Source organism: Lissotriton vulgaris, chromosome 7 (assembly GCF_964263255.1).
Source record: "Lissotriton vulgaris chromosome 7, aLisVul1.2, whole genome shotgun sequence".
Classification (NCBI taxonomy): Eukaryota; Metazoa; Chordata; class Amphibia; order Caudata; family Salamandridae; genus Lissotriton; species Lissotriton vulgaris.
The window spans coordinates 28,812,630-28,839,001 of record NC_141695.1 but is presented as its reverse complement, the minus strand read 5'-3'; the positions used below and the strand labels follow the sequence as shown (position 1 = coordinate 28,839,001).

At 44.7% G+C, this 26,372-nt stretch overlaps 1 protein-coding gene across 1 annotated transcript; it reads left to right on the top strand.

Moving 5' to 3' along the window:
• The first annotated feature begins 22,929 nt into the window (after positions 1-22,929).
• On the top strand, positions 22,930-23,892 carry LOC147700578 (olfactory receptor 5AR1-like). The gene has a single exon (XM_086928452.1). It carries the CDS (start codon positions 22,930-22,932, stop codon positions 23,890-23,892), a length of 963 nt encoding a protein of 320 aa, XP_086784578.1.
• The last annotated feature ends 2,480 nt before the right edge of the window (positions 23,893-26,372 follow it).

The following is a 26,372-nucleotide window of genomic DNA, read 5'->3' as shown; positions in this document are numbered from 1 at the left end:
AAAAATGCTGCTAAATCTCAAAAGGGTTTCCGGTGTTATTCTGAGGAATCAGCGCTTGTCTATTAGTAGGCCAATAGCTGCGGCACTGGCAGTTTATGAGGGGAAGGCACTAGCCTCAGCGGTGTATGGCTCCGAACTGTGGGGTGGAGAGAATACGCTGGATTTGGTAAGAGCTGAGAATAAGTTTGTTAGAGACTTAGTATCACTCCCTCCCTCGACGCCCCTGAAGCCTCTTTTTTACGATATGGGCAAACGATCAATTGCGGATATGGCACGCCTCCGTCCTTTGCTGTTCTGGGTGCGCCTGAGAATGACGCCTGAATTGGCAAACTATGCCTTGGTGCTAGATGAGCTGATTATGCTGAATGCATCTAAAAAGATAAAGTGGCTTAACAAATTAAGGCAGTTGGTGGCGAGTCTAGGAATGGCCGAATCATGGGTTTCCCAATCCCCACCCCCAAACAAGTTGTGAAAAAAATATATTGGGTGTGGGTTGAGGCTGAGGATCGGAAAAGCACAAAGTGGGGGCCTCTGACTAATCAGTTCTTGGAACACAAGCCAACAAGGAAGTTAGAGCAATTTCTGGACTACATTCAAATTCCAAGAGACAGATCACTCTTCATGAAGATGAGATATGGTATAATCCCCCTCAAAAAGTTCACAGAGGGGTGGGAAGGAGTGAGGGATCATGATGTTACCTGCCCAGGCTGCCCATGTACGAAAGAATCTCTACCTCACTTTCTGTTTGCTTGTAAGGCGTACAAACATTCTAGAAAAAGATGGTTGATACCTGTGTGCAGGGAGATGGGTGTTAGAGATTTTAGGATCGCACTGCGTTTCCTTTTAACTGATACAACTTCCTTGTATATTGTCTGCTGGGTTGCAAAGTATCTTGCTAGCGCCTGGTTCATACGGACTAGGCTGTTAGGTAATAGTAAAATCTAAACTCCGCCAAAATCCAGAAATATGAACATTTGGAGAATGCACTTTAGTCCCCTGTAAGTAACCTTTTAATTGTATATAGATTTTTTACCTTTTTAAGATGAAATGGATGTAATACTACTGTACACTGGTTTTATGGTTTGTAATGTTTTTACTTTTATGATATGAATATATCGAAAAAAGTATTACAATACAGTATATTGATGGATTTATCAATACCAGTCTCCTTAGTCCTTGAATGAAATGTATGGTTGTCCCTTGCTGTAGTTATGGATTTATAAGCTATTGCAGTGTTAACCTATGAGGCTGGGGATCTACAATTGAGAAAATGAAATGTCCAATTTATCCAGAACCAGGGTCTATAAAAATACTGTTTTAAGGATCCCATTTATAAGTACCTGACACCCCACCCCTGGGAAACCTAGGGGAGATTCTGGGGGTACCTAGTATGCCCAAATATTGTAGTTTATAATGTTGTAAGTGCCCCTAACACCAAAGTTAAGTTTGGGCACAATTTACATTTAAAGCAGTTCTGAAACACAAAGCTACTTTTAAGCAGTGCACACTGGCTGCTGGACTCTAAACTGCAATGCACTATCATAATCTAGGGACTTAAAGGTAGTTTTAATTCACATTCCCTGTTATATACTAGGTACTTATAGGGTTGGTCATGCCAATTAGAGGGGTACCCTAACCCATAGCGTACCCCAGTGTCTTTACCAACACTACCAGTCGGCAGCCCAGGGCACAGGATGGCTTTGCAACACTCTGTATAATGTGTGTGTTTTTTGAAGTGCTCTGACACCCTACACTGGTATGAGTAGCACCATAAAACAAATGAAATGTAAGTGAGAGAGAGGATATCGAGAGATAAGGAGAACTGTTCAAGGGTGGTTGTAAGCCAATCTGTGGAGTAGGGTCCAGGGGTCAATGCGGGCGTGTCAAAAAAGATAGTCGCAATGGGCACCACCAGCACTAAAGCCATCCCTTTAATTAGCTTACAGACCTCCCAACATGTGAACATTTTGTGAGGCGGGGTGAGGCATAGAGCTTAGCACAGCCTGATAAACTTGAAGTCACTTCCTCCTCCTTTTAACACCAAATAAATCTTCTGAGGCTGCAACTTTACAGCGCTCGCCTGGAACTCCCTCCCATTCTCGCTGCGGTCCGAACCAAACCTTCTCAGATTCCGGAAACATCTGAAAACGTATCTGTTCCCAGAATAACTGTAGCTTCTCTGTTTTTTATTAGTAGCCTGCTCTTGGTTTCTATAAGCGCTGGGATGCCTCATGGTAACCGTGCGCGGTACAAAATTCAATAATAATAACTGATGTCCTCGGGAGGGTCCACTGCCATAATGGACATCGGCTGCCACACAATTAGCGGGAAGCACACTCTCTGCAGGGGTTTCCAGTTAACTATAATCATACCCTATGATATCGGCCCTTCATTGGGTGACCTGGTGAAGAGAGTCAATATCATGTGACAGACTGTGGCACCATGTGAGCTGAAAGGTCTGAGCTTAGCTAATGGGCTGAAATTGTCGCAGGCATGAAAACAATGACATACAAACATGTTCAATTTACACAATATTCAGTAAAAACAGCTATTAACCAAGCATGTACATCACTGCCCCAGGAAGCATATTAGAAATGCAACTGTAAGGACAAAATGAGGCTGACTGTGATGTGAACATTTTCAAACAAAATGTAAGAATAATTACAACCCCACCTTCTGTGAGTCTCCAAGTCTACATACACACCCTGCTTGAAAAGGCATTCACGTAAACAAGATTCAAAGCCATAATGGAAGCGTTAAAATGCACAAGCCACCCCAATGAGCTCAGTTGTGAAAATCTCAATAAAGTTGAAGACAGTCTTTTCCATCAGGCCTGCACAATGCTTAATTTGTGAAAAAAAAAATAAGTGTCCTGGTCCTCATCAGGCGGTCACTCCTGCTTGCACTGCCCATTGCTGTGGTCAGTGCTGCAAATTACAATATCAACACAGCTGCAAACCATCACAATCCTACAAGTGTGACACCCTGACTTTTCCAGGTCCCCAGCCCCATAAGATTGGCTTTGGTAGAAGATATTAGTCTTTTTTAATATATATTGAAATAAAAAACAAATGTCGTTGTCCTCCTCTCTAAATCAGACAAACAGCGCCCCCACGTTGCAGATTGTCATAAATGCTGATGCTGACAATTAAGTGTTGGTGCTTAGCACCGGAAACCGCCGGCTCAAAGCACTGGGCCTGAACGACCTCCATGAGCTTCTCCACAGTACTATACGGGTTTGATACCCATAACTCCAGGTCATTATGGACAATTTTGTCAGCCCTGGACAAATCACATGTTTAAGACTTCATTTAAGAATTAGTAAAATGGAATTGAAACTTGACATCCAGAATGCATTAGGCTACTGCACAAAGGTCCAGGTTTGGAAACTGTATTAATGACGGTAAGGGAAGAGGTGATGACCTACTCTCTCTCAATTTTTGGCTTCTACCAGGACAACAGTTGGTGGTAACACAGCTATTATCCTTGGGCTGATATTAATCATTTGGCGTAGTGTTTGCAACTCGGGTCTTTATACTTTTTAGGTCTCGCCTAGGCAGTATTTGTGCTGCCTCTTCGAGACATGCTGTATTAAGGTATGGATTTTAAGCTACACCCATTTTCCTCCGATCTTTTGAATAGCCTCCTGTTACTGTCCTTTGTAAATGGTTGCTTTTGATTGGTGAATAGGCTTAGTAGTCCCTCCTTTGTACCACTGTTTCTCCTTTTTTGGAGCCTGCATTAAGGACTGGCCCTCTTATGTGTTTTGTTACTTGGTATGGTTTTTTTACATATAATACAAATAGTTGGGGGAGGGTCCAAGGGGTGAGAATATTTAAAGACCACTCATAGCCTAAACCCCCAGTCTAGACAGTTTAACACGAAAGAAAGGCTAATGGGGTCTCTGAAAAAGACTGATCTCCACAAGTAGAAAGAAAGGATGCAAGAGAGCTAGAAAAGAGTGTGCAGAACAATGGAAATGAATCCCATCAGCCCACCCATGTGGCGGAGCCTCATCATCTGGGATTGGTTGTGGGGTCCCGGTTCAGATAGGGAGACACACCTGATGAATTGTGTGTTTCAATCATCCAGGAACACCCAGGCGGATCCGACCTCCAATGTGCTGTGGGTAAGATGGTGTGAGGGCTCAAAGAAAAATAATAATTTGCAGTGTACCAAAAGATATGAAAAAATAGTGAAGTAAAATTGACTACCATGTTCTAAGGAAACTTTATTGGGGAATGAACCATGGGGTCAAGATTAAAACTAAAGTGTAAGACAGTGCAATATAATAACTGTCCTAAGAAGGTGATAAAGTGGTCGACATGTTTCTGCTGTAATCAGGGGCAACTCCCCTGCTTAGCTTTCATCAGGACCAGATCTAAGTATTACACTACTGCAAAATGAAAAAGTGATTCAAACTTGAAACATCATCTATTAGGTACTAAGTGTTACCCAGTATTTAATCTGGCAAGAGTTCTGCAGGCAAAAATTACTTACTGTCCAATTGTGCCAAATATTCTCAAGGGATTCTTTCCTGTAAAGAAATGAAAATAGAAGAATAGAAGCAAAGAAATACAACTATTGCGCACCTTAATCTAACTCTTACATCCACAACTGCAAATGTATCATACAGTCGCAGCCTCATTGCATCAATGGTCAGGAAAAAATTAATTAGTATCAAATGAATCATTACTTACCCCAGTAATCTAGGGAGTAAGCCTCACCTCTCCTGGCACCGGCTCAGGGATAGGAGGCCCCGCTCTATGTATATATGGAAAAAAGAAGGGAAAAAGGGATTTCATCATGACAATTTTAGAAATCTTTTTAACCTATTTCCAAACAAAACTATGTGCTTATTTAAAAGCACCACCAAACATTGGTATTTAGAACAAGATTGCTAAAACGATGGCTGAAAAAAACAGGGCAAGGGTCCTTCAATGTAGTAATCACCTTATGGTACTGCTCAGTGTAGTATAGGCAGTTTTTTAACACTGGCAGCAAACATAACCGGAGACATACGAAAGAAAGAAGAGAGACAAAGAGGTTACAAGTCTCTTTTTTACCTGTCCGTCGGTACCTCTGGCCTCGTCCTGAGGCTAGGGGGGAGGTACCGACTGGACGTCATGTGTATGCTTATATCCTGCAAGACGGTCCGCTATTGGCTGGATAATGATGCGGACCAGAGAGAGAGCGCAGGCTGGACACCGATAGCACAGTACGCATGTGTGAATACACGTGTTGTTATTGGTTGCTATCCAGTCCAAATAAACGAATCCCAGCGAGCGGATAGTTTCGCACCTATGAGGATCCAAAGGCGTACATCTTTTGTGTTACGATTGTGCGCTCAAGCTCCCGTGTGTATTTTAGTTCCTAGAAGCCCATCCTCTATCCATTGTAACAAAAATCTAAAACCGTATCTATTTTAAGGCTTTCTGTCCGCAATTTGCAAGTATGTCATAGCGCTCTCCGATATCCGAGAACGTAAACAGAGGTGCGGAGTCTGATGATAGGCGGAGTGTGATAGGGCCTTCGGATGAACCTGTGTAGCCCATTGGACAACTCTGAACCAATCCAAACGCTATAAATCACTCATTTGTGCCGGTGGAAATAAGCTCCAGGGAATACAACACCGGAGAAAAAAACATAGTTAATTGCATTCGATGTCTGGAGGACCATTAAATCACTCCCTTTTAGATAGAGGTCCAAGGAATATCATCATTCAATCCTTCCACATCAGTTTTAAGACGGAAAATCCATTTCTGTTCTTTTAGAAAGAGAAACCGTGACACATCGGTGATATGAGGGGGAACATAAGGTTTCTCCAAAACAGTCCATCGGATGTCTTCTGGAGGGTGCCTCATTTGTAGAAAGTGTTTCGTGAGTTTGGTGGCCTGCTTGTTACATCGGATCGTACTTTTGTGCTCGTTGATCAAAGTGCGGATCAACGAGCACAAAAGTACGATCCGATGTGTCACGGTTTCTCTTTCTAAAAGAACAGAAATGGATTTTCCGTCTTAAAACTGATGTGGAAGGATTGAATGATGATATTCCTTGGACCTCTATCTAAAAGGGTTGTGGTCATTGAGCCCTCAGTCTTTCATAGCATCAATTCAATATCCTTCCTTATGTTGAGAGCTACGCACCTCTTTTTTGACTGAATGTGCTTTCTGCCTGGTCTGACCTTCTGGAGTGATTTAATGGTCCTCCAGACATCGAATGCACAAGAAACTGTAATTATGGCTTAAAGTCGTCTTGGTTCACTTGACCAACCATTTTCACTATCTGAATCTCCATAGACGGGCTTTTTCAGATTCGGCCGTGCATTTGGGTGACCTTAGTCATTTTTTTCCCCCTTTTAACTTAGGCTTCAACCTAGATCCTTACATAAAGGGTCATATTGCCATTGCACACAGTTAGATTTCTGCTGTCATTTGGTTATCTATCTAGGGTTTCGAGACCTAGTTTTGCAAGAGGGATAAGCTAGCCCTTTTTCCCACTTTCTAATCCCACTTTACCATCGATTTTAGAAAGTGAGGATGCCTTCCTTATGAATACATTCCAGTGTGATTAACTATGTTTTTTTCTCCGGTGTTGTATTCCCTGGTCTACGGAGCTTATTTCCGCCGGCACAAATGAGTGATTTATAGCGTTTGGATTGGTTCAGAGTTGTCCAATGGGCTACACAGGTTCATCCGAAGGCCCTATCACACTCCGCCTATCATCAGACTCCGCACCTCTGTTTACGTTCTCGGATATCGGAGAGCGCTATGACATACTTGCAAATTGCGGACAGAAAGCCTTAAAATAGATACGGTTTTAGATTTTTGTTACAATGGATAGAGGATGGGCTTCTAGGAACTAAAATACACACGGGAGCTTGAGCGCACAATCGTAACACAAAAGATGTACGCCTTTGGATCCTCATAGGTGCGAAACTATCCGCTCGCTGGGATTCGTTTATTTGGACTGGATAGCAACCAATTACAACACGTGTATTCACACATGCGTACTGTGCTATCGGTGTCCAGCCTGCGCTCTCTCTCTGGTCCGCATCATTATCCAGCCAATAGCGGACCGTCTTGCAGGATATAAGCATGCACATGACGTCCAGTCGGTACCTCCCCCCTAGCCTCAGGACGAGGCCAGAGGTACCGACGGACAGGTAAAAAAGAGACTTGTAACCTCTTTGTCTGTCTTCTTTCTTTCGTATGTCTCCGGTTATGTTTGCTGCCAGTGTTAAAAAACTGCCTATACTACACTGAGCAGTACCATAAGGTGATTACTACATTGAAGGACCCTTGCCCTGTTTTTTTCAGCCATCGTTTTAGCAATCTTGTTCTAAATACCAATGTTTGGTGGTGCTTTTAAATAAGCACATAGTTTTGTTTGGAAATAGGTTAAAAAGATTTCTAAAATTGTCATGATGAAATCCCTTTTTCCCTTCTTTTTTCCATATATACATAGAGCGGGGCCTCCTATCCCTGAGCCGGTGCCAGGAGAGGTGAGGCTTACTCCCTAGATTACTGGGGTAAGTAATGATTCATTTGATACTAATTAATTTTTTCCTGACCATTGATGCAATGAGACTGCGACTGTATGATACATTTGCAGTTGTGGATGTAAGAGTTAGATTAAGGTGCGCAATAGTTGTATTTCTTTGCTTCTATTCTTCTATTTTCATTTCTTTACAGGAAAGAATCCCTTGAGAATATTTGGCACAATTGGACTGTAAGTAATTTTTGCCTGCAGAACTCTTGCCCGATTAAATACTGGGTAACACTTAGTACCTAATAGATGATGTTTCAAGTTTGAATCACTTTTTCATTTTGCAGTAGTGTAATACTAAGATCTGGTCCTGATGAAAGCTAAGCAGGGGAGTTGCCCCTGATTACAGCAGAAACATGTCGACCACTTCATCACCTTCTTAGGACAGTTATTATATTGCACTGTCTTACACTTTAGTTTTAATCTTGACCCCATGGTTCATTCCCCAATAAAGTTTCCTTAGAACATGGTAGTCAATTTTACTTCACTATTTTTTCATATCTTTTGGTACACTGCAAATTATTATTTTTCTTTGAGCCCTCACACCATCTTACCCACAGCACATTGGAGGTCGGATCCGCCTGGGTGTTCCTGGATGATTGAAACACACAATTCATCAGGTGTGTCTCCCTATCTGAACCGGGACCCCACAACCAATCCCAGATGATGAGGCTCCGCCACATGGGTGGGCTGATGGGATTCATTTCCATTGTTCTGCACACTCTTTTCTAGCTCTCTTGCATCCTTTCTTTCTACTTGTGGAGATCAGTCTTTTTCAGAGACCCCATTAGCCTTTCTTTCGTGTTAAATGTTTTTTTTACAGCCTGTGAGCACTATTTTCTTAAATGGCTTTCTCCTATTGCACACACAACATGCAACCGCTTTTTGTTTTAGGCAGCAAAGCAGTGTTTTATCTTATTCTATGCGTTTTGCTTCAAGATGGTGGCTGCGCCATTCATGCTGCTCAAGCCGCGTAATATATATATATATATATATATATATATATATATATATATATATATATATATATATATATATATATATATATTTATTCACGCTCCAAATTTCTTTTACCCTTGCAAAAGAATGGACGGCACTCCAAAACTCACTTTCAAGACTCTTTTAGAATTTATTCATAAATCAAAAGAGGACGCGTTTCAGCATTGCGCCTTCATCTGTTGTGACTCGCGCCAAATTCATTAGAAAGTTATGCATTGACGTCAATCTAATGTTCAATAAACACAGAAGAAAGACTAAAATCTAAGTATACGTGGTGGCCATCTTGTAGTGGGTAACTTAATACATGAATTACATGGCCATGTTTTACAAACAGACGTTATAGAGCCCTGGATGGGCAAACAAATCATTAGGGATCAATTCATTCCAGTATTCAATTGTTAGACATCGATTAACATTCATTGTCAATAATGGAGAAAATTAATGTATAATACTTTAAATTAATCTTGCAGACTGTAGGAGAAAAAGTGTTTGAAGAGCTAGGGGTATTTTTTTTTGTGTCATTTACATCTGAACTAACCAAGATGACTGGCTAATTCTTCCCCTATGTTCAACCCTGATGGAGACTTGGTACGGAGATCAATGATAAACCTCGACTCAAGTTTCCTCATTTGTAGTTCTCTGTTCCCTCCTCGATCTTTAAGAGGTATTTGATCCAGGCAATGAAATTTCAGGAGATTTCGGTCACTATTGTGTTTCAGTGCAAAGTGTCTTGCTACGGGGTAATTTGGGTCATTATGTTCAATTGCTCTAGCATGTTCTAGAATTCGCTTTTTCACTGGGTGAATTAAGCTCCCTACATAGTAAAGTTTGCACGGGCATTCAAGACGATACACACAGTATGGACTTGTGCACGTGAGAAATGTATTAATTTTCCTCACTGTCCCTGTGTCTGGTATTTCATATGTAGTAACTTTGCAACTCGACTGGCAGGCTTTATAGTTTTGACATGGGAAGAACCCAGTAAGGTTCCCAGTCGTGGTGATCTCGGGATATTATCAAAGTGACTATGTATCAAGGTATCTTTCAAGGACCTTTTCCTCCTGTACATGATCTTTGGATGAGATATTAATTGCTTACCAATGACTGTGTCTGTTATTAATATGTTCCAATGACGACTCATGATATTGTGAATCATTGTGGAGTCATGTGAGAAAGTCGTAATAAAGCAAGGAGTTTTATCTTTACTGGCTTTTTTCTCACTCGAATGTTTGAACAGATTTTCTCTGGGGATTACTTGTACTTTATCAAATGCCTTTTTCAGTATGTCATCAGAGTATCCTCTCAACTTAAACCTCCCTATTGAGTCTTTTGCAGCTGGCTCAAAATCCTCTATAAACGTAAAGTTTCTTTTGAGACGTAATAGTTGCCCAAAAGGTATGCTGTTTTTAAAGACTTGGGGTGATAGATGCTTGCTTCTATGGTGGAGTTCCCGGCTGTGACTTTCCGGAAAAAGGAAGTACAGATTTTTCCATCCTGTATAAAGACTTTTTAAATCAAGGAAGTCTACCTCGTGATCGCTTACGGTGCCACTGAGATGTAAGTTGAGATCATTATTGTTCAAAGTTTGAATGAACAATTCTGTCTCTGTTTTAGAACCTTTCCAGAAAATAAATAAATCGTCAATATACCGGTGCCATCCAATAATTGACGTGACCCATTTCAGGTTGTCGTCGGACCAGGCCACCTACTTCTCCCACCAGCCTACGAACAAGTTCGCGTAGCTGGGGGCGAAGCAGGTGCCCATCGCCGTCCCTCTCCTTTGCCTGTAATGTTTCTTCTGAAACAGAAAAATATTATTGTGCAAACAGAAATGCAAGAATTCGACCAACATACTGTTATGTTTCATGTATTTTAAGGATCGGGTTTTTAGAAAGTACTGTACTACCTGTATTCCATGCTCATGTGCTATACATATATATATATATATTCAATGATGTCTGCAATTTGCAGCCCGTCATCCCCGTCCCGCCCCCTGGCCACCACGGTTTAGGTTTGAGAACAGCACCCACTTTCACATTAACAACACGTGCACTACAATTTATATTGCACCACGGCGACCGCATTTAATATTGAACAGCTTATAGAAGCATCAGCCACCAAAAGGGTGGCGAAACAACCAACGCTGCAAGCCGGGCACTGCAACTGAGCACTCCTCCCCACACATGCCAAGTCTAATAGACAAGATCAGGCCAAAATATAGGCCATCGAGGGGACCAGCTGCTCACCTAACATGCAGAGAGTGTGGTTTATAGCCCACAGAAACTCCTCAGCTGGGAGCAGCATACTGATCCAGCGGTTCAACAACAACAGATACTCCACTACCATATACTCACCTGGGCCTATAAACTCACAGTGCGTAAAACTGCTGGGGTCAAGTTTGTAATTTCTACAGTGTTCAGGATTAGTTATTTAATATTCCTAACTATCCTTTCACTGATCAAAAAGTTCTTTCCTCTGGTCAATGGGCCATTAGTTGAACTAGTTGATGGTGAAAATATCATAAAACTGACTGTTCTTTTATTCAATGTAAATAACCACAGACTCAGGAAAGTTTTAAATCTTTATCTAAATTAATGAATGTGAACCATTTTAAAATACAGTGCAGTCACCGTCATTCATAGGAGAGAAAATCAATTCAAAAACACAATTCATATACTTCGGACTCACACAATACTCATTGCTCAGAAAGGGAGAGGACAGAGAAAAAGGACATCAACAAATAATCAAAATTAATAGTTATTAAAGGATGGTGTGAAAGACCAACCCCCTGGCCAAAGGTCTGGTAAAGGTTCCCCAGGATTGAGCAGGAGACAAAGACTTCACGTCAGGAATCAGGACAGAATAGATAACCTCTCTAGAACACTGATGGTTGTGTTGCACCCCTCTCTGATATTCTCTTCCTCCTCAAGATTCTTCCCCGATCTTCTGTTCTAACCTAATTAAATCAGCATGGCAAATTTTGCTTCACGTTCTGCATTCGGCTCTTCATCAGCATCTCATAGCATCTCTCCGAGCAGCATCTCTTTCTGAGTCTGCATTCAGCAATTCTTCATCTCTGCACCCTCTGTTCTGACTAACTAACTAAAACTATCTTAATTAAACCTTTCGTTCTTAATATTCCACCCACTGAAGTTTCAATATTGTAAAAATACAAAATCTGATTTGTCAGGCAATGGGGGCAATGGGGAAGCTCCATCACACCATGCTTACATGTCATTAAAATCAGTTCAACTATTGTTCGTAAACCCATCCCCTTAATTTTTATTCATAAAGGTTATTCCTATCCACTACATGTATCTATTTTGAAACATTAATGACTCTACAATGAATAGAACATCTCATTGGTGAATTCTGCACCATCCGTTCCCAGGCTAGTAACACTCTATCTTGGCTCCTATTCAACATCTTAGTCATGGCCTTCATGGCTTTACTCAGTGAGCATGCGCAGGCATCGCGTCACTTCATTCAGTCCGGTTATGAAAGAGAGGCCCAAATACGCACTAGTGATAAAGTCAAAAGACAGATGTTACTTTCACAAATAAAATGATCACACTGTATACCACCTACCTCTACTCTAACCCACTTTATTTATGTATGTCTTTTCCTGCATTAGCATTAGTAAACACCACTCAATTTAGTTCAAACAAGTAGATGCCATGTACGCGAGTCTTCAAGACTCCATTTTAGTATGTTCTGCTCATGCGCCAGAATTTCCCTCCAAGCATTAACTATGTAGATGCAGTTGACGCATGCGCACAACAGTTTCCTAGTTTAGAATGGTATTAGTCCATCTTCATTGTTATCAGCATTAGTACACACATTAGAAGCTTCACTAACCCACGTGTTCAATGTGGTACGCATTAGTTATTCACAAAACATTGTTTAATAACTTGTTAGTGAGTTAAACGAGAGGATTGCTGCAAGTAAGCCTCTTTTCTACGAGTACTTGCTCCATCAATATTACACCCACTCACAGCTGCTGCACCGTCCCCCCGCACTGTTGTAAACCGCGCGGCACATGACCCTGGGATCTGCTCCCGCTGCCCAGGTCACAACAGTAAGAGTGCTCACAGTATTACAGCAGCAGTCGGATGCCCGTAGACGACACAGCTCACAGTGTCAGCCTGCGCTATTGCAGCGCTGCTCCTGATCTTTTGCTCCCCGGGGCAACCTGTGCTACAGATGTATGTTACATAACTAAAACATGTGACTGCAGCTAGTTGTTCAAACAGTTCAATCATGTTTGCCCTGCAGAAATAGTCATTGCTACAGCTTTATGACCATATCTGCAAATTTGCAACTCCCTAACATATGGCTGCGGAGTGTCTCTCTGTTGGCGAGATTTGGCTTCTGCAGAGTGCGTGAGAAAGGGAGATACATTTTGTCCCAGTAACGCTTTAGCGAGTGGTAAATAAATGGTTACTGTGAGAAGTTGGCCTGGTATATAATGCTCACTAATTCTAGTGATCACTTTGTACCATGCCAAGCAACCCTTATGATGATGGTTGTAATTCAACCTTGTAGACCAGTTATCCTAGTGGTAACGTGGACAAAGCAGTCTTAGGCTAAACTCTGAAAGGCATGTGAAGCCAGCTGTTATACCATACACAACCCCCTTGAATACCAAATGAAAGGGACACCACACAGATATATATTGAAAATATATATTGATTTATTAACTATAAAATCCCCTGGACTCTTTATGAGCACAGAAGCACAAGCGTTAAATCACAAGACAGTTTAAAATACACAAAAGTTGCACAATATGGATGAGCCCTAGGGGCCACCTAAACCATATACTAAGAAAGTGGTATAAGAGATACCAGGAGGAAAGTGAAGAGGCCTAGGGCCTTGGGAATCGCTGGAGCTATTCGAGACTGGCAATGACTAAGTCGGGAAAGGCCCACGGGACTCGGGTGCAGTGTTCAAAGTGCACGCACTTTTCAATACAAAGTCTATGGTGCGTAAAAAGCACAAAGTTAGAAAGTTAGGAACCTTCCGAGTGACCTACGGAGCTGAAACCTCAAACACAGGCCCTTGGGATGTGTACCAGTGCAGGAGCACCGGCGGAGCTGAGTTACCTCACCCACAGGAAGCGGGTGCACAGGGTCGAAGTCGTGTCGGGTTTCGTCACGCTGGTCGATGGTGCTTGGAGCTGAAGATGCTGCAGGCGGCTCGATGAGAAGAGTTCCGGTGGATCCAAGGGTGGATCTAAAGATGTGAAGACCTGAAAGCAGAGGGGACAGTGTTCAAAGTCACTAGCCAGTGACTACCGTGGAACCAGATTGGAACCAGGCGATGTCGGGTGCAAACAGGCGTTGTCAGGTAGCTTCTTTCTGCAGCCACGTGGATACCCGGGGTCGAGGACGTCCAGGAGTCGGTCACGAGCTGTCCCACGTAGGCTTCTCACTGTTGGCGGTGTCGGCGACCTGATCGGAGCAAACAGGCCTTGGCAAATGCAAGCCACGCAGAAGTTGAAAGATGCTGTTCACTCGGACCAGCAAGGTCAGAGCGGGTGCTCCTTTTCACAGGAGCTTGGGTAGGTCTGGAGCAACCAGACCTGCTGTGTAAATCTTCGGGTTCGTCGCCAAGATGGCCGCTGACCACGTGGCTAGTGGCCGGGATGGCGCGTCGAGTGGCACAATGCAAAAGGGCCCCACGCAGATCGTGGAGGTGCTGGAGGGCTGCTCTTCGGTGCAAGGGCTGCTCGGTGGTGGGGGTTCTCAATCCCCAAAGCACAACGTCGAGGAGGCCTCAGAAGCTGCGCAGTCAGCTTTTCGAGTGTCTTTCAAGAGGTCCGGTCCCACGTCACTCGGTGCCTCCACGGGTCCCTTCTTCGCAGGGACTGTGGATCGGGCTCTGAGAGGTCTGGGAGTCTGGTTCTTGTCGGGCTCTGGGCTCGGTCTCCGGCGGGAGGCGGCGGCAAAGCAGACGTCGAGTTGCTGGTTGGTACCTGTGTTCACAGGGTGGCCACTCCTAGGCCACAAGGGAGATTCTCTTCAGTCTTCTGTGCAGCAGAATGTCAAAGTCCAGTCTTCTTCTTGTTTAAAGTTGATTTCAGGATGATCTGCTGTGCAATGGCACTGCTCCCACTCTTATTCCCAATCTGAGGGGTGGATCACCTACTAGGTCCCTCCCCTATGGGTGGGACCAGGAAGGGGGGTGGTTACACCCCCTCTCCTTTGTCCAGCTCCTCGCCAGGACTGGGGCTGGAAAGCCCCAGAACCGGTTTGGGCTGGCTTATGCACAGGGACACCTTGTGTGCCCCAGGCATGTCTCAATCTATTCAGCCCTGTCCTACCCAATACACAAAACCCTGTCTGGGGTGGTGCTCGCACCTCCCCAGGCAGGAAACCCTTTGTCCAGGCCCTCCTCGCTGGAAGGACTCCCAGCAGCAGGAGGTCAGACATGTGTCTGTGGTGGCAGCATCCATTTTGTGATGCTGAGGCTCTGTTTAACTTTAACCGGGGTTAAGGCTACACACATGTCGTGTCCCTCTAGAAGGGTGGAATGCTATCCCCGTCGCCAGAATTGGCGAGGGGATAGTATTCCAATTCGTATGACACCTTACTCGACATGTTTTGATAAAGCCAAACCAAAGATAGCAAATAACCGCGAGGATTATAATGCACTTAAGAGTATATGGTATGGCAATATCCCGGAACAGCTTAGGGAGTGGTTCCCGACAGCTGCAGACAGGCTCAGCTCATGCTAGAGCACCATCTCACATATTTCCAAGCACTCTGCCTCCAGGATTGATGAGGCCTTCCATAGGAGTGGCTTATAGGAACATATGTGTCCAGTTTAGGGTTAGGCACAGACATACTGTACCTAAGTAAGAGGTGATTACACCAACTTACCCCAGCTGAGTGATCAGCCAGTTGTGTCAAATATGGAGGCCAGGCCAGGGGTGGCATAATTCATGCTGCAGCCCCTGGTAGGCCTTGGCTACACCTATGCCCTGGGTACCTATGGTACACTGTTACAGGGGCCTATAAGGTGAACCAATTCCAATTGTGTTATGCACCTAAGGTACATGGAGTCCATTTTAAGGAGAGAGCAATCAGCCTGGGGCCCTGAATAGCAGGATCCCAGGCCAACTAAGTCAAAAACCAGCTAAACACCAGGCAAAAAGTTTGGGGGTAACCATAGTCAGATATCCACCTTCCTACATAACCCCCCCCAAACGAAAGGAGATAAGGCTATCCTTGACCAGGTAAGCCTATATTGCCTAAGTGGCCATATAAGGAAGTACCAGCTCTGGCTTGGTAACCCCCTGTCTCATGGTCCACTAAGCAATCCCTCACCCTAAGGGTATCTGAGGGTCTCCACCATAGGGAATCTCTACCTGTGGTGTGTCTTTGCAAAGTCAAAGGCTGGTGTTGAGATGGAGTACTGAAGTGAGTCTCCTCTGTAGGGCTCAGCTTCCTCCAATCGCTCTCCACCATGTGTGCCTTTCTTTCTTTGACTGAGTTGCACTGTGCTCTCAGGGTCAACCTCTGGCTACCTAAAGCTGGAGGCTGAGTCCCTCTGTTTGGCTTACTGGAGGGACAGTTCAGGTTTGGGCCCTTAGGGTCCCAGGTTTGGCTGTGCCCAACAATATCCATCTGGGGGAGGTCCCTAACTACTTTTAAGGGGGATCCCTCAGGAGTTTTTAAAGCTTGCACCTCACTAGGACTACTAGTTTCGGTGCCCCTAATCTGCTGATGGGGGTGCTTTATTTGACAGGGGGCCCTTTGGGTCTCACTGTCCTTCTTGTCCTCTGCAGCCCTGGGCTGAGTAAGGCAAGGTAGAGAGGGGCAGGTTACCTGCTCCAGACTGGGTCCCACCTGAGAAGGGTACACTGCCATCAGAGGCTCTGTCAGGCCAGGCCTAACAACCTCTGGGGCAGTTCCTTCATCAGGGGTAAGATCAGTTCCCTGAGGAGGCTGATCCTTTCCTAATGTCTGGGGGGAGGGAGATTTCTCTTCCTCCTCAATGCTCTCTGTTTGGGTTGAGTGATCCATCATTTCAGGCTTCACTACCCATGTATCAGTTTGAGTTTGGGCTGTGGCCATCACAGCCCCACCAACCTTTTCAGGAGGAGACTCAGTGTGGGTATGGGCTGTTATCAGTACAGCCCTGCTACTCTCTTCAGGAGGGAAGTTATCTAAAGATGGGGCTGAGGTTTGCTCAGCCCTCCCAACCTTTTCAGGAAGGACATCTTGAATTGGGGCTGTAGCCATTACAGCCCCACTAACCTTTCCATGGAGATTTACCATTCTAGAATGGGTTTGCTGTTCAACCTCAGCCCAGGCTGAGATTTCCAAATCATTACCCAGTAGGCAATCTACAGGCAAGTTTGCTGACACTGCCACTCTCTTTGGGCCAGTGACACCTCCCCAGCTAAGATTGACTACTGCCATGGGATGATTGGTTTCTATGCCATCAATGTTTGTCACCTGATATCTGGCATCAGGTAAAAGTTGCCTTGAGGGGACTAGACATTCAGCCACCATGGTGATGCTAGCCCCTGTGTCTCTGAAGGCCTCAACTTTCAAGCCATTGATGAGGGGCTCCTGTCTATACTTGCTCAAAGTGTTTGGGCAAGCAGTGAAATTGGCAAACCCCATGCCAGTCTCATAGACAAGAGTATCTGTGTTAGGGGACCTGGATAGGCCAGAGTCCACCTGTCCTCCAAAAGTAAACCCACCCAAATTCTTGGGGGTGCTCCCACCACCTGGGGGACCACTGCTAACAGTGACAGGAGGTGTTGGAGCCTTACCTGGAGGTATATTCTCTTTATTGCCATTCTTGGGACAACAGCTATCTGTTTTGTAATGCCCCACCTGTTTACAGGTATGACAATAAGGCTTTTTCTGGGTTGTAGAAGTGTCTTGGGACCCACCCCCATTCTTGGAGTTTTGGGGCCCTGGGGAAGTCTTTTCCTTACTTTTATCCCCACCCTTCTCTTGAGGCTTGGTAGTCTCTTTCTTTTGGTCACCACCCTGGTTCTTAGGCCTGATCCTGGTTCTGACCCATTTGTCTGCCCTCCTACCCAATTCTTGTGGGGAGGTCAGATCAGAGTCAACCAGGTGCTGATGTAGAAGCTGATTTTGACAATTACTTAAGATTTGCTCTCTCATAATTAAATTATACAATCCTGTATAGTCAGTAACCTTACTTCCCAGCAACCAGCCCCCCAGAGCCTTAGTGGCACACTCAACAAATTCAGACCAGTCCTGAGTCTGTGTCTTCTGGGTATCTCTGAACATTAACCTGTACTGTTCAGTGGTTAAGCCTAACCCATCAATCAGAGCACTCTTCAGGACCATGTAGTTTCTAGAATCCCCATCACTAACTGTGAGGAGTCTGTCTCTGCCTCTACCTTCAAAGGAGAGCCACAAGATTGCTGCCCACTGCTCCTGAGGGATCTGCTGTACCATGCAGGCTCTCTCAAGTGCAGTCATCCATTTGTGGATATCATCCCCAGCTTTGTAGGGGGGCACAATCTTACTCAGGTTTCTTGTATCAAAGGACCTGTCTTTATCCTTCTGGATATTGCTGCCACCAGTGGATCCTAATCCACTCTCTCTAGGCTGTCTTGCTCTAGCAAGTTTCTCCTTGGCCAGGGCAACCTCTAACTCTTGCCTCTGGATCCTAAGCTCAGCCTCTCTCATCTTGGCCTCATGTTCCCTTCTCTGAGGGCTAGTCATCTCCTTTCTGGAGTGACCATGAGAGCCTCTAGAAGCATGGGAGTTGTCAGAGTCACCTGAGTGAGTCCTTCTCCTCCTAGGCTTCTGGTTAAGTCCACCTGGGGGTCTGAATGGGTTGTTACCTGATTCATTCCCAAGTAAGCTTAAGTTAGCCCGGTTCAGTCTACTGACCAGCACCTGACTATTTCTGTCATCATCTGACTCACTGCTTTCCACCTCCTCCTCTTCTTCTTCTTCCTCTACATCTACCTGAGGAGCTCCAGTGGTGGAGGCTTCCTCATCTACCAGGATGATAGGGGCAGGGGTGTCTACAGTGTCATCCTCTGAAGGATGGCCTCCTTCAGCATCCCCTGTGGGGTTTGCCTTAGAGGGCTTTAGAGTCTCAGACTGGTCTAAGAGCTCTCTTAGGTGGTCTGTAGTAGGGGAAGGCCCTGTCTTCAGACCCCTTAAGACACAAAGCTGTCTTAATTCCTTAAAGGAAAAAATAGCAAATTTGGATGGTGCCCTTGGAGGGTCACTCTCAACAGGAGTAAGTCCACTGGACCCTTCTGCTCCAGACATTGCTCTAGTGTGGGTGGATGTGTTGCAATCTACCTACACTGGTGTTTACCTACTAAACCTATCTAGTAGTTGTAGCTAGGGTGTGCTACTCCCTTTGCTCTACAACAACTAAGTTCAGTAGAACTTAAGTATACTAGTCTTGTTTTATATGTACCTAGCAGGTACCTGTATGATCTTTCAAATGATAATCTCAAAGATTGTAATGGTAAAACAACAGCAAGCTCAGATCCCACCCCGCTGCTCACCAATGTGAGAAGTTGGCCTGGTATATAATGCTCACTAATTCTAGTGATCACTTTGTACCATGCCAAGCAACCCTTATGATGATGGTTGTAATTCAACCTTGTAGACCAGTTATCCTAGTGGTAACGTGGACAAAGCAGTCTTAGGCTAAACTCTGAAAGGCATGTGAAGCCAGCTGTTATACCATACACAACCCCCTTGAATACCAAATGAAAGGGACACCACACAGATATATATTGAAAATATATATTGATTTATTAACTATAAAATCCCCTGGACTCTTTATGAGCACAGAAGCACAAGCGTTAAATCACAAGACGGTTTAAAATACACAAAAGTTGCACAATATGGATGAGCCCTAGGGGCCACCTAAACCATATACTAAGAAAGTGGTATAAGAGATACCAGGAGGAAAGTGAAGAGGCCTAGGGCCTTGGGAATCGCTGGAGCTATTCGAGACTGGCAATGACTAAGTCGGGAAAGGCCCACGGGACTCGGGTGCAGTGTTCAAAGTGCACGCACTTTTCAATACAAAGTCTATGGTGCGTAAAAAGCACAAAGTTAGAAAGTTAGGAACCTTCCGAGTGACCTACGGAGCTGAAACTTAAAACACAGGCCCTTGGGATGTGTACCAGTGCAGGAGCACCGGCAGAGCTGAGTTACCTCACCCACAGGAAGCGGGTGCACAGGGTCGAAGTCGTGTCGGGTTTCGTCACGCTGGTCGATGGTGCTTGGAGCTGAAGATGCTGCAGGCGGCTCGATGAGAAGAGTTCCGGTGGATCCAAGGGTGGATCTAAAGATGTGAAGACTTGAAAGCAGAGGGGACAGTGTTCAAAGTCACTAGCCAGTGACTACCGTGGAACCAGATTGGAACCAGGCGATGTCGGGTGCAAACAGGCGTTGTTGGGTAGCTTCTTTCTGCAGCCACGTGGATACCCGGGGTCGAGGATGTCCAGGAGTCAGTCACGAGCTGTCCCACCTAGGCTTCTCGCTGTTGGCGGTGTCGGCGACCTGATCGGAGCAAACAGGCCTTGGCAAATGCAAGCCACGCAGAAGTTGAAAGATGCTGTTCACTCGGACCAGCAAGGTCAGAGCGGGTGCTCCTTTTCACAGGAGCTTGGGTAGGTCTGGAGCAACCAGACCTGCTGTGTAAATCTTCGGGTTCGTCGCCAAGATGGCCGCTGACCACCTGGCTAGTGGCCGGGATGGCGCGTCGAGTTTCACAATGCAAAAGGGCCACACGCAGATCGTGGAGGTGCTGGAGGGCTGCTCTTCGGTGCGAGGGCTGCTCGGTGGTGGGGGTTCTCAATCCCCAAAGCACAACGTCGAGGAGGCCTCAGAAGCTGCGCAGTCAGCTTTTCGAGTGTCTTTCAAGAGGTCCGGTCCCACAGCACTCGGTGCCTCCACGGGTCCCTTCTTCGCAGGGACTGTGGATCGGGCTCTGAGAGGTCTGGGAGTCTGGTTCTTGTCGGGCTCTGGGCTCGGTCTCCGGCGGGAGGCGGCGGCAAAGCAGACGTCGAGTTGCTGGTTGGTACCTGTGTTCACAGGGTGGCCACTCCTAGGCCACAAGGGAGATTCTCTTCAGTCTTCTGTGCAGCAGAATGTCGAAGTCCAGTCTTCTTCTTGCTTAAAGTTGATTTCAGGATGATCTGCTGTGCAATGGCACTGCTCCCACTCTTATTCCCAATCTGAGGGGTGGATCACCTACTAGGTCCCTCCCCTATGGGTGGGACCAGGAAGGGGGGTGGTTACACCCCCTCTCCTTTGTCCAGCTCCTCGCCAGGACTGGGGCTGGAAAGCCCCAGAACCGGTTTGGGCTGGCTTATGCACAGGGACACCTTGTGTGCCCCAGGCATGTCTCAATCTATTCAGCCCTGTCCTACCCAATACACAAAACCCTGTCTGCGGTGGTGCTCGCACCTCCCCAGGCAGGAAACCCTTTGTCCAGGCCCTCCTCACTGGAAGGACTCCCAGCAGCAGGAGGTCAGACATGTGTCTGTGGTGGCAGCATCCATTTTGTGATGCTGAGGCTCTGTTTAACTTTAACCGGGGTTAAGGCTACACACATGTCGTGTCCCTCTAGAAGGGTGGAATGCTATCCCCGTCGCCAGAATTGGCGAGGGGATAGTATTCCAATTCGTATGACACCTTACTCGACATGTTTTGATAAAGCCAAACCAAAGATAGCAAATAACCGCGAGGATTATAATGCACTTAAGAGTATATGGTATGGCAATATCCCGGAACAGCTTAGGGAGTGGTTCCCGACAGCTGCAGACAGGCTCAGCTCATGCTAGAGCACCATCTCACATATTTCCAAGCACTCTGCCTCCAGGATTGATGAGGCCTTCCATAGGAGTGGCTGATAGGAACATATGTGTCCAGTTTAGGGTTAGGCACAGACATACTGTACCTAAGTAAGAGGTGATTACACCAACTTACCCCAGCTGAGTGATCAGCCAGTTGTGTCAAATATAGAGGCCAGGCCAGGGGTGGCATAATTCATGCTGCAGCCCCTGGTAGGCCTTGGCTACACCTATGCCCTGGGTACCTATGGTACACTGTTACAGGGGCCTATAAGGTGAACCAATTCCAATTGTGTTATGCACCTAAGGTACATGGAGTCCATTTTAAGGAGAGAGCAATCAGCCTGGGGCCCTGAATAGCAGGATCCCAGGCCAACTAAGTCAAAAACCAGCTAAACACCAGGCAAAAAGTTTGGGGGTAACCATAGTCAGATATCCACCTTCCTACAGTTACCCTTTGGACTCTACAGCCTCCTCTTTTTCTGTTTCATCCTGTAAATTGGCTGCACCTTTTAACATTCCGATCGTACCCTTGAATTGCCCAATTAGTCTCCTCTTTCAATTATTTTGTGAACATATATTTTCAACTAACTCTTGCTTTTAAGCACCCATGGACTAACAATCTCCTATACTGCAAGAGAGAGAGAGACCACAGCTGTAGCATCAGGTTACATTTTACCTTCATTTGAGTTCCTCTGTTTGTAACGCCCCCATGACCTCTCAACATGAGGTCACTCAGGTGACATATTGGCCTGGTCAATCAGCTCTCCAAATGCTCCTCCTTTTGAAAGTTAGACGGTAACTTTTCAGTGCGGTTGTGTGTCTATGTGTATCTGTACGGTGTCTGTTTTTTGGGGCATTACCTATCAGGAGGTGGAGTGATCTCTTTTCACATCTCTGGAAAGGATAAGGACCTCTTTGTTGTGTGTGTCCTGCACTCTCATCCCACTTCCTTAGTGGCTCTCTTAAAAGGTGCTGGAGTCTGCACCCTTAATCTGATTATAGCATGGCCACAACATCCAGTTTGTGCTGCTCCCATTACAGTCACAGATTTGAGTTTGTTCCACTACCAGCTCCATACTAAACAGAATACATACTGAACCATATAGAACAGTACATCATGCTTTTCACTTCGAAATGCCATTGGGTTCCTATGTGCTTCAGGCCTTTTTTTCAATTTCTTTACTTTTCTTACAATTGTGGATCCCACGCTTTAGCTTTAAACATCTCAAGCTAAAAGGTGGATGCCACGATTGCATAAAAAATAAATAATTAGAAAAACTAAAATTTGCAATGCAATTATTCTCAAATGACTGAGGGTTTGAGCTATTGGCATTGCATTATTATTGGCAGCGCCAATAGCTCAAACCTTCAGTAATGTGAGATCTATTGCATTGCAACTCCTTCTTAATACACTGCAAACAGATGGCAACAATTTATCCAGATGCATGCTTTTTCATTCAGCTGCAATATCATTTGCTGTTCATAATATTGTGTTTTTTCTTTTCCCCAGATCTTCTTTTTTTCATTGAAAAACAACACACTGCACTGAGATTATGGGAAAGTCGAATCAGACTCTCTTGAGTGAATTTTTAATTTTGGGATTATCGCAAAATCCTCAGCTTCAAGTTCCAATTTTCATTGTGTTCTTACTCATGTATTTATTTACTCTTCTTGGAAACCTTGTCATTATAACATTAATATGCATTGACAAACATCTTCAAAATCCCATGTATTATTTTCTCATGAACTTATCTTTCCTAGATATTGGTTTCACAACGGTCACCATCCCAAAACTGCTGGCGGTCTGCCTGAAAGCGAAGAAATCTGACAAGTCCATCAATTTCTCTGCATGCATCATTCAATTCTATCTTTGTGTTGCCTTCATCAGCACAGAGTTTTACTTACTGTCGGTCATGGCCTATGACAGGTACCTTGCAATTTGCAACCCCCTGCGCTATGCATCTATCATGAATACAAGAGCTATGATTTCATTGACTGTAACATCCTGGACAATAGGCTTTCTTGACATTATACCACATGTTGTTTTGGTCTCAAATTTATCCTACTGTGCCTCTAATGAAATCAATCATTTCTTTTGTGATTTTAATGCTCTTCTTAAACTATCCTGTACAGACACATATTTCATAAATATGGCAACTTTCGGAATAGGTATTATAGCAGGATTTGGTCCTTTCATCTTAACAATAACTTCCTATGTGCTAATCATCTCAAGTATCATGAAAATTCCATCCAACACAGGGAGACAGAAGTTGTTCTCCACATGTTCCTCTCATCTGACTGCAGTTGTTTTGTTCTATGGAACTGAGCTCGGTGTTTACATGAAACCAACATCTGGTCACTCATTGGACAAAGAGAAGCTCTTTGCTGTAATGTATACAGTTGTCATTCCAATGTTGAATCCACTTCTTTACAGTTTGAGAAACAAGGATGCAAAAGGTGCTTTGGAGAAAGCTATCAGGAAACTAAGGCAGACACACTGCCCTTCATTAATTTAATAGTTCAAGCTGTACATATAAAAAGTATTCTTATCTATGGTCATGCCCCTAGTCTTAACAGAGTTTGCTTATAATATTAATACCAAAAGTAAAGCACTATTGAAATGTAATGTGTCTTTTCAACAAAAAACTGGGCAAACGCCGATAGGAAATAACTAATGGATTTTTACTCATGAATGTAAAGTAAGCCATCACTTACTACATTGTTTTATGGCCTGTGGTGTCACATTCCTCAGCTAAGAAACAGATCATACAAAAGGAGGGTACAGAGAAAGAGTTTGAGAAGAAATATGCTCCCAAAATAAGGAACCACAGTCAAAAAAGAACTGATTAATGTGACATTTAAGATCAATATTCACTGAACAAAAAAGGCAAAACCTGACTTGGTACACTTCCATCAAACCTCCTTGTTATCCTCATGCAAGAGGGCTTCAAATCCCTTGAGACCAGTAAAATTGTGGATACACCTCATCTGCCTCCCAGGGGATTTGAAACCTACATCTACTATCTATCTAATCTACCTCAGCGATGGCTTTGCCCTTATTTCTGGCTACACTCAAATAGAAATTCAGCTCTCCTGTGGACATTATTGGTGTGGTCAACTGGTTCTGCTCCCCAAGGAGATGAAATCTCAATAGAATGAAATGAATGAATGAATAAAATGAAATTAAAGGAAATGAATGAAAAGAAATGAAAGGGGTTCTATTAAGCGCGACTGCTGCCCTAGGGCGTCCAAGCGGTGAGAGAAAAAGAAAGGATAGTGCCTCGTGATACAACACCTTAAGAGTTAGTCTTGTTTAATGAAAAGAAAGGTTTTGAGCTGCTTGCGGAAGGATGACAGATTAGGATTAGATCTTAAGTGTAGAGGAAGTGAGTTCCACAGCTTGGTGGCGTTGAAAGTAAAAGACCTGCCTCCTGCTCTTGATCTCCTAATCCGAGGAGCTACGGCTAGGATTGCATGGGTGGAGCGGAGTTGTTTGCTGGGGTGGTAGGGGGAAAGCAAAGGGTGGTTAATCGTGGGGCCAGTTTTGCAGAAGGCTTGGTGGGAGATGCACATGGTTTTAAATTTGATTCTCTCCCTAACAGGGAGCCAGTACAAAGTCCTCAACCCGGATTCTACTGATGCTCTACGTGGGAGCTGGAGCAGCGTGCGTGCGGCACAATTCTGAATCCGCTGGAGTTTTTGCAGAACATATTCAGGCACCCCTAAGTACAAGGCATTGCTAAAATCTAGTCAGGATTGGATTAGGCCTTGTATCACAATTTTCTTAGCTTCAAAAGGTAGGAGCGGAAGGATTTTTTTCAGCATCCTGATGATTCCAAAGCAGGTCGCAGATATCTTAGTTGCTTGGGTGTTGAGGGTCAAGGATTTATCCAGCCAGACGCCAAGAATTTTTATGTTGTCTTTCAGAATGGGCGGCGTACCCAAGCTGATGGGCCATAAAAGATCGATGGTAGACAGCGCTGGAGGGCCGAGTAGCATGAGCTCAGTTTTGTCACCGTTGAGCTTAAGAGACGACGCAGTCATCCAACTTTTGACCTCTTCCATGCAAGTCGTCAGGTTGATCTGCGCCAGTTCACAGTTCTTTTGTGTGAGGGAGACCACCAGCTGAGTATTGTCCGCATATGTGATGATCTTAATACCATATGGACGAACGATCTCAGCCAGCGGTCTCATATACACATTGAATAGCGTAGGGCTCAGTGACGAGCCCTGCAGTACCCCACAGTCCAGAGGTTTACTTGAGGAGAAAAAGTCTCCGTCAAAGACTTGGAATGTCCTTTCGCTCAAATAGGATTTAAGGCAAGCCAAAGCGCCCCTTGATACTCCAAGATTAAATAGTCGACACAGCAGAGTTTTATGGCTTACCGTGTCACACGCAGCACTCAGATCGAAGAGGATGACTGCCACTGATCCCCCTCGATCCAAGATCTGCCTGGTTTCCACTGTCATGGCCAGCAAGGCTGTTTCCGTCCCATGTTTGGGATAAAACCCCGTCTGTGTAGCATCAAGTAGGTGGTTACTCTCGAGAAACATTGTTAGATGAAAATTAATGTGTTTCTCCAGGAATTTGCTCACCCAGGGTAACAGGGAAATGGGGCGGTAGTTGTTAAAATTACTGGGGTCAAGGTTTGGCTTTTTTAGAAGTGCTCTCACCATAGCTTGTTTCCAAGTAGGTGGAACACTGCCTGTTACTAGAGAGATGTTAAGAAGCTCCAAAAGAGTGCGAAGAATGACTTGGCTGTCTGCAACCATAGTGCATGGAGGGGCAGGGTCACATGGGGAACCTGAGTTTACTTGTTGTATCAAGGGTTTCAGTGTTTCTAGGTCTAGCAGGGGAAAATGATCTAAGGTTATTCGGGAGGAGTGATCAGCTTCAGTGGAGAGATGGAATCCATTAGTACGGGCTCCAAAACTGTGGCTACAAATGAAAAATAAATTTTATTTATTTTCTGAAAGAAAAATTCCGCTAGATCAT

Bases quoted from the DNA above. Each gene is read 5' to 3' on its own strand.
- LOC147700578 (XM_086928452.1), top strand. From the start codon at position 22,930: ATGGGAAAGTCGAATCAGACTCTCTTGAGTGAATTTTTAATTTTGGGA.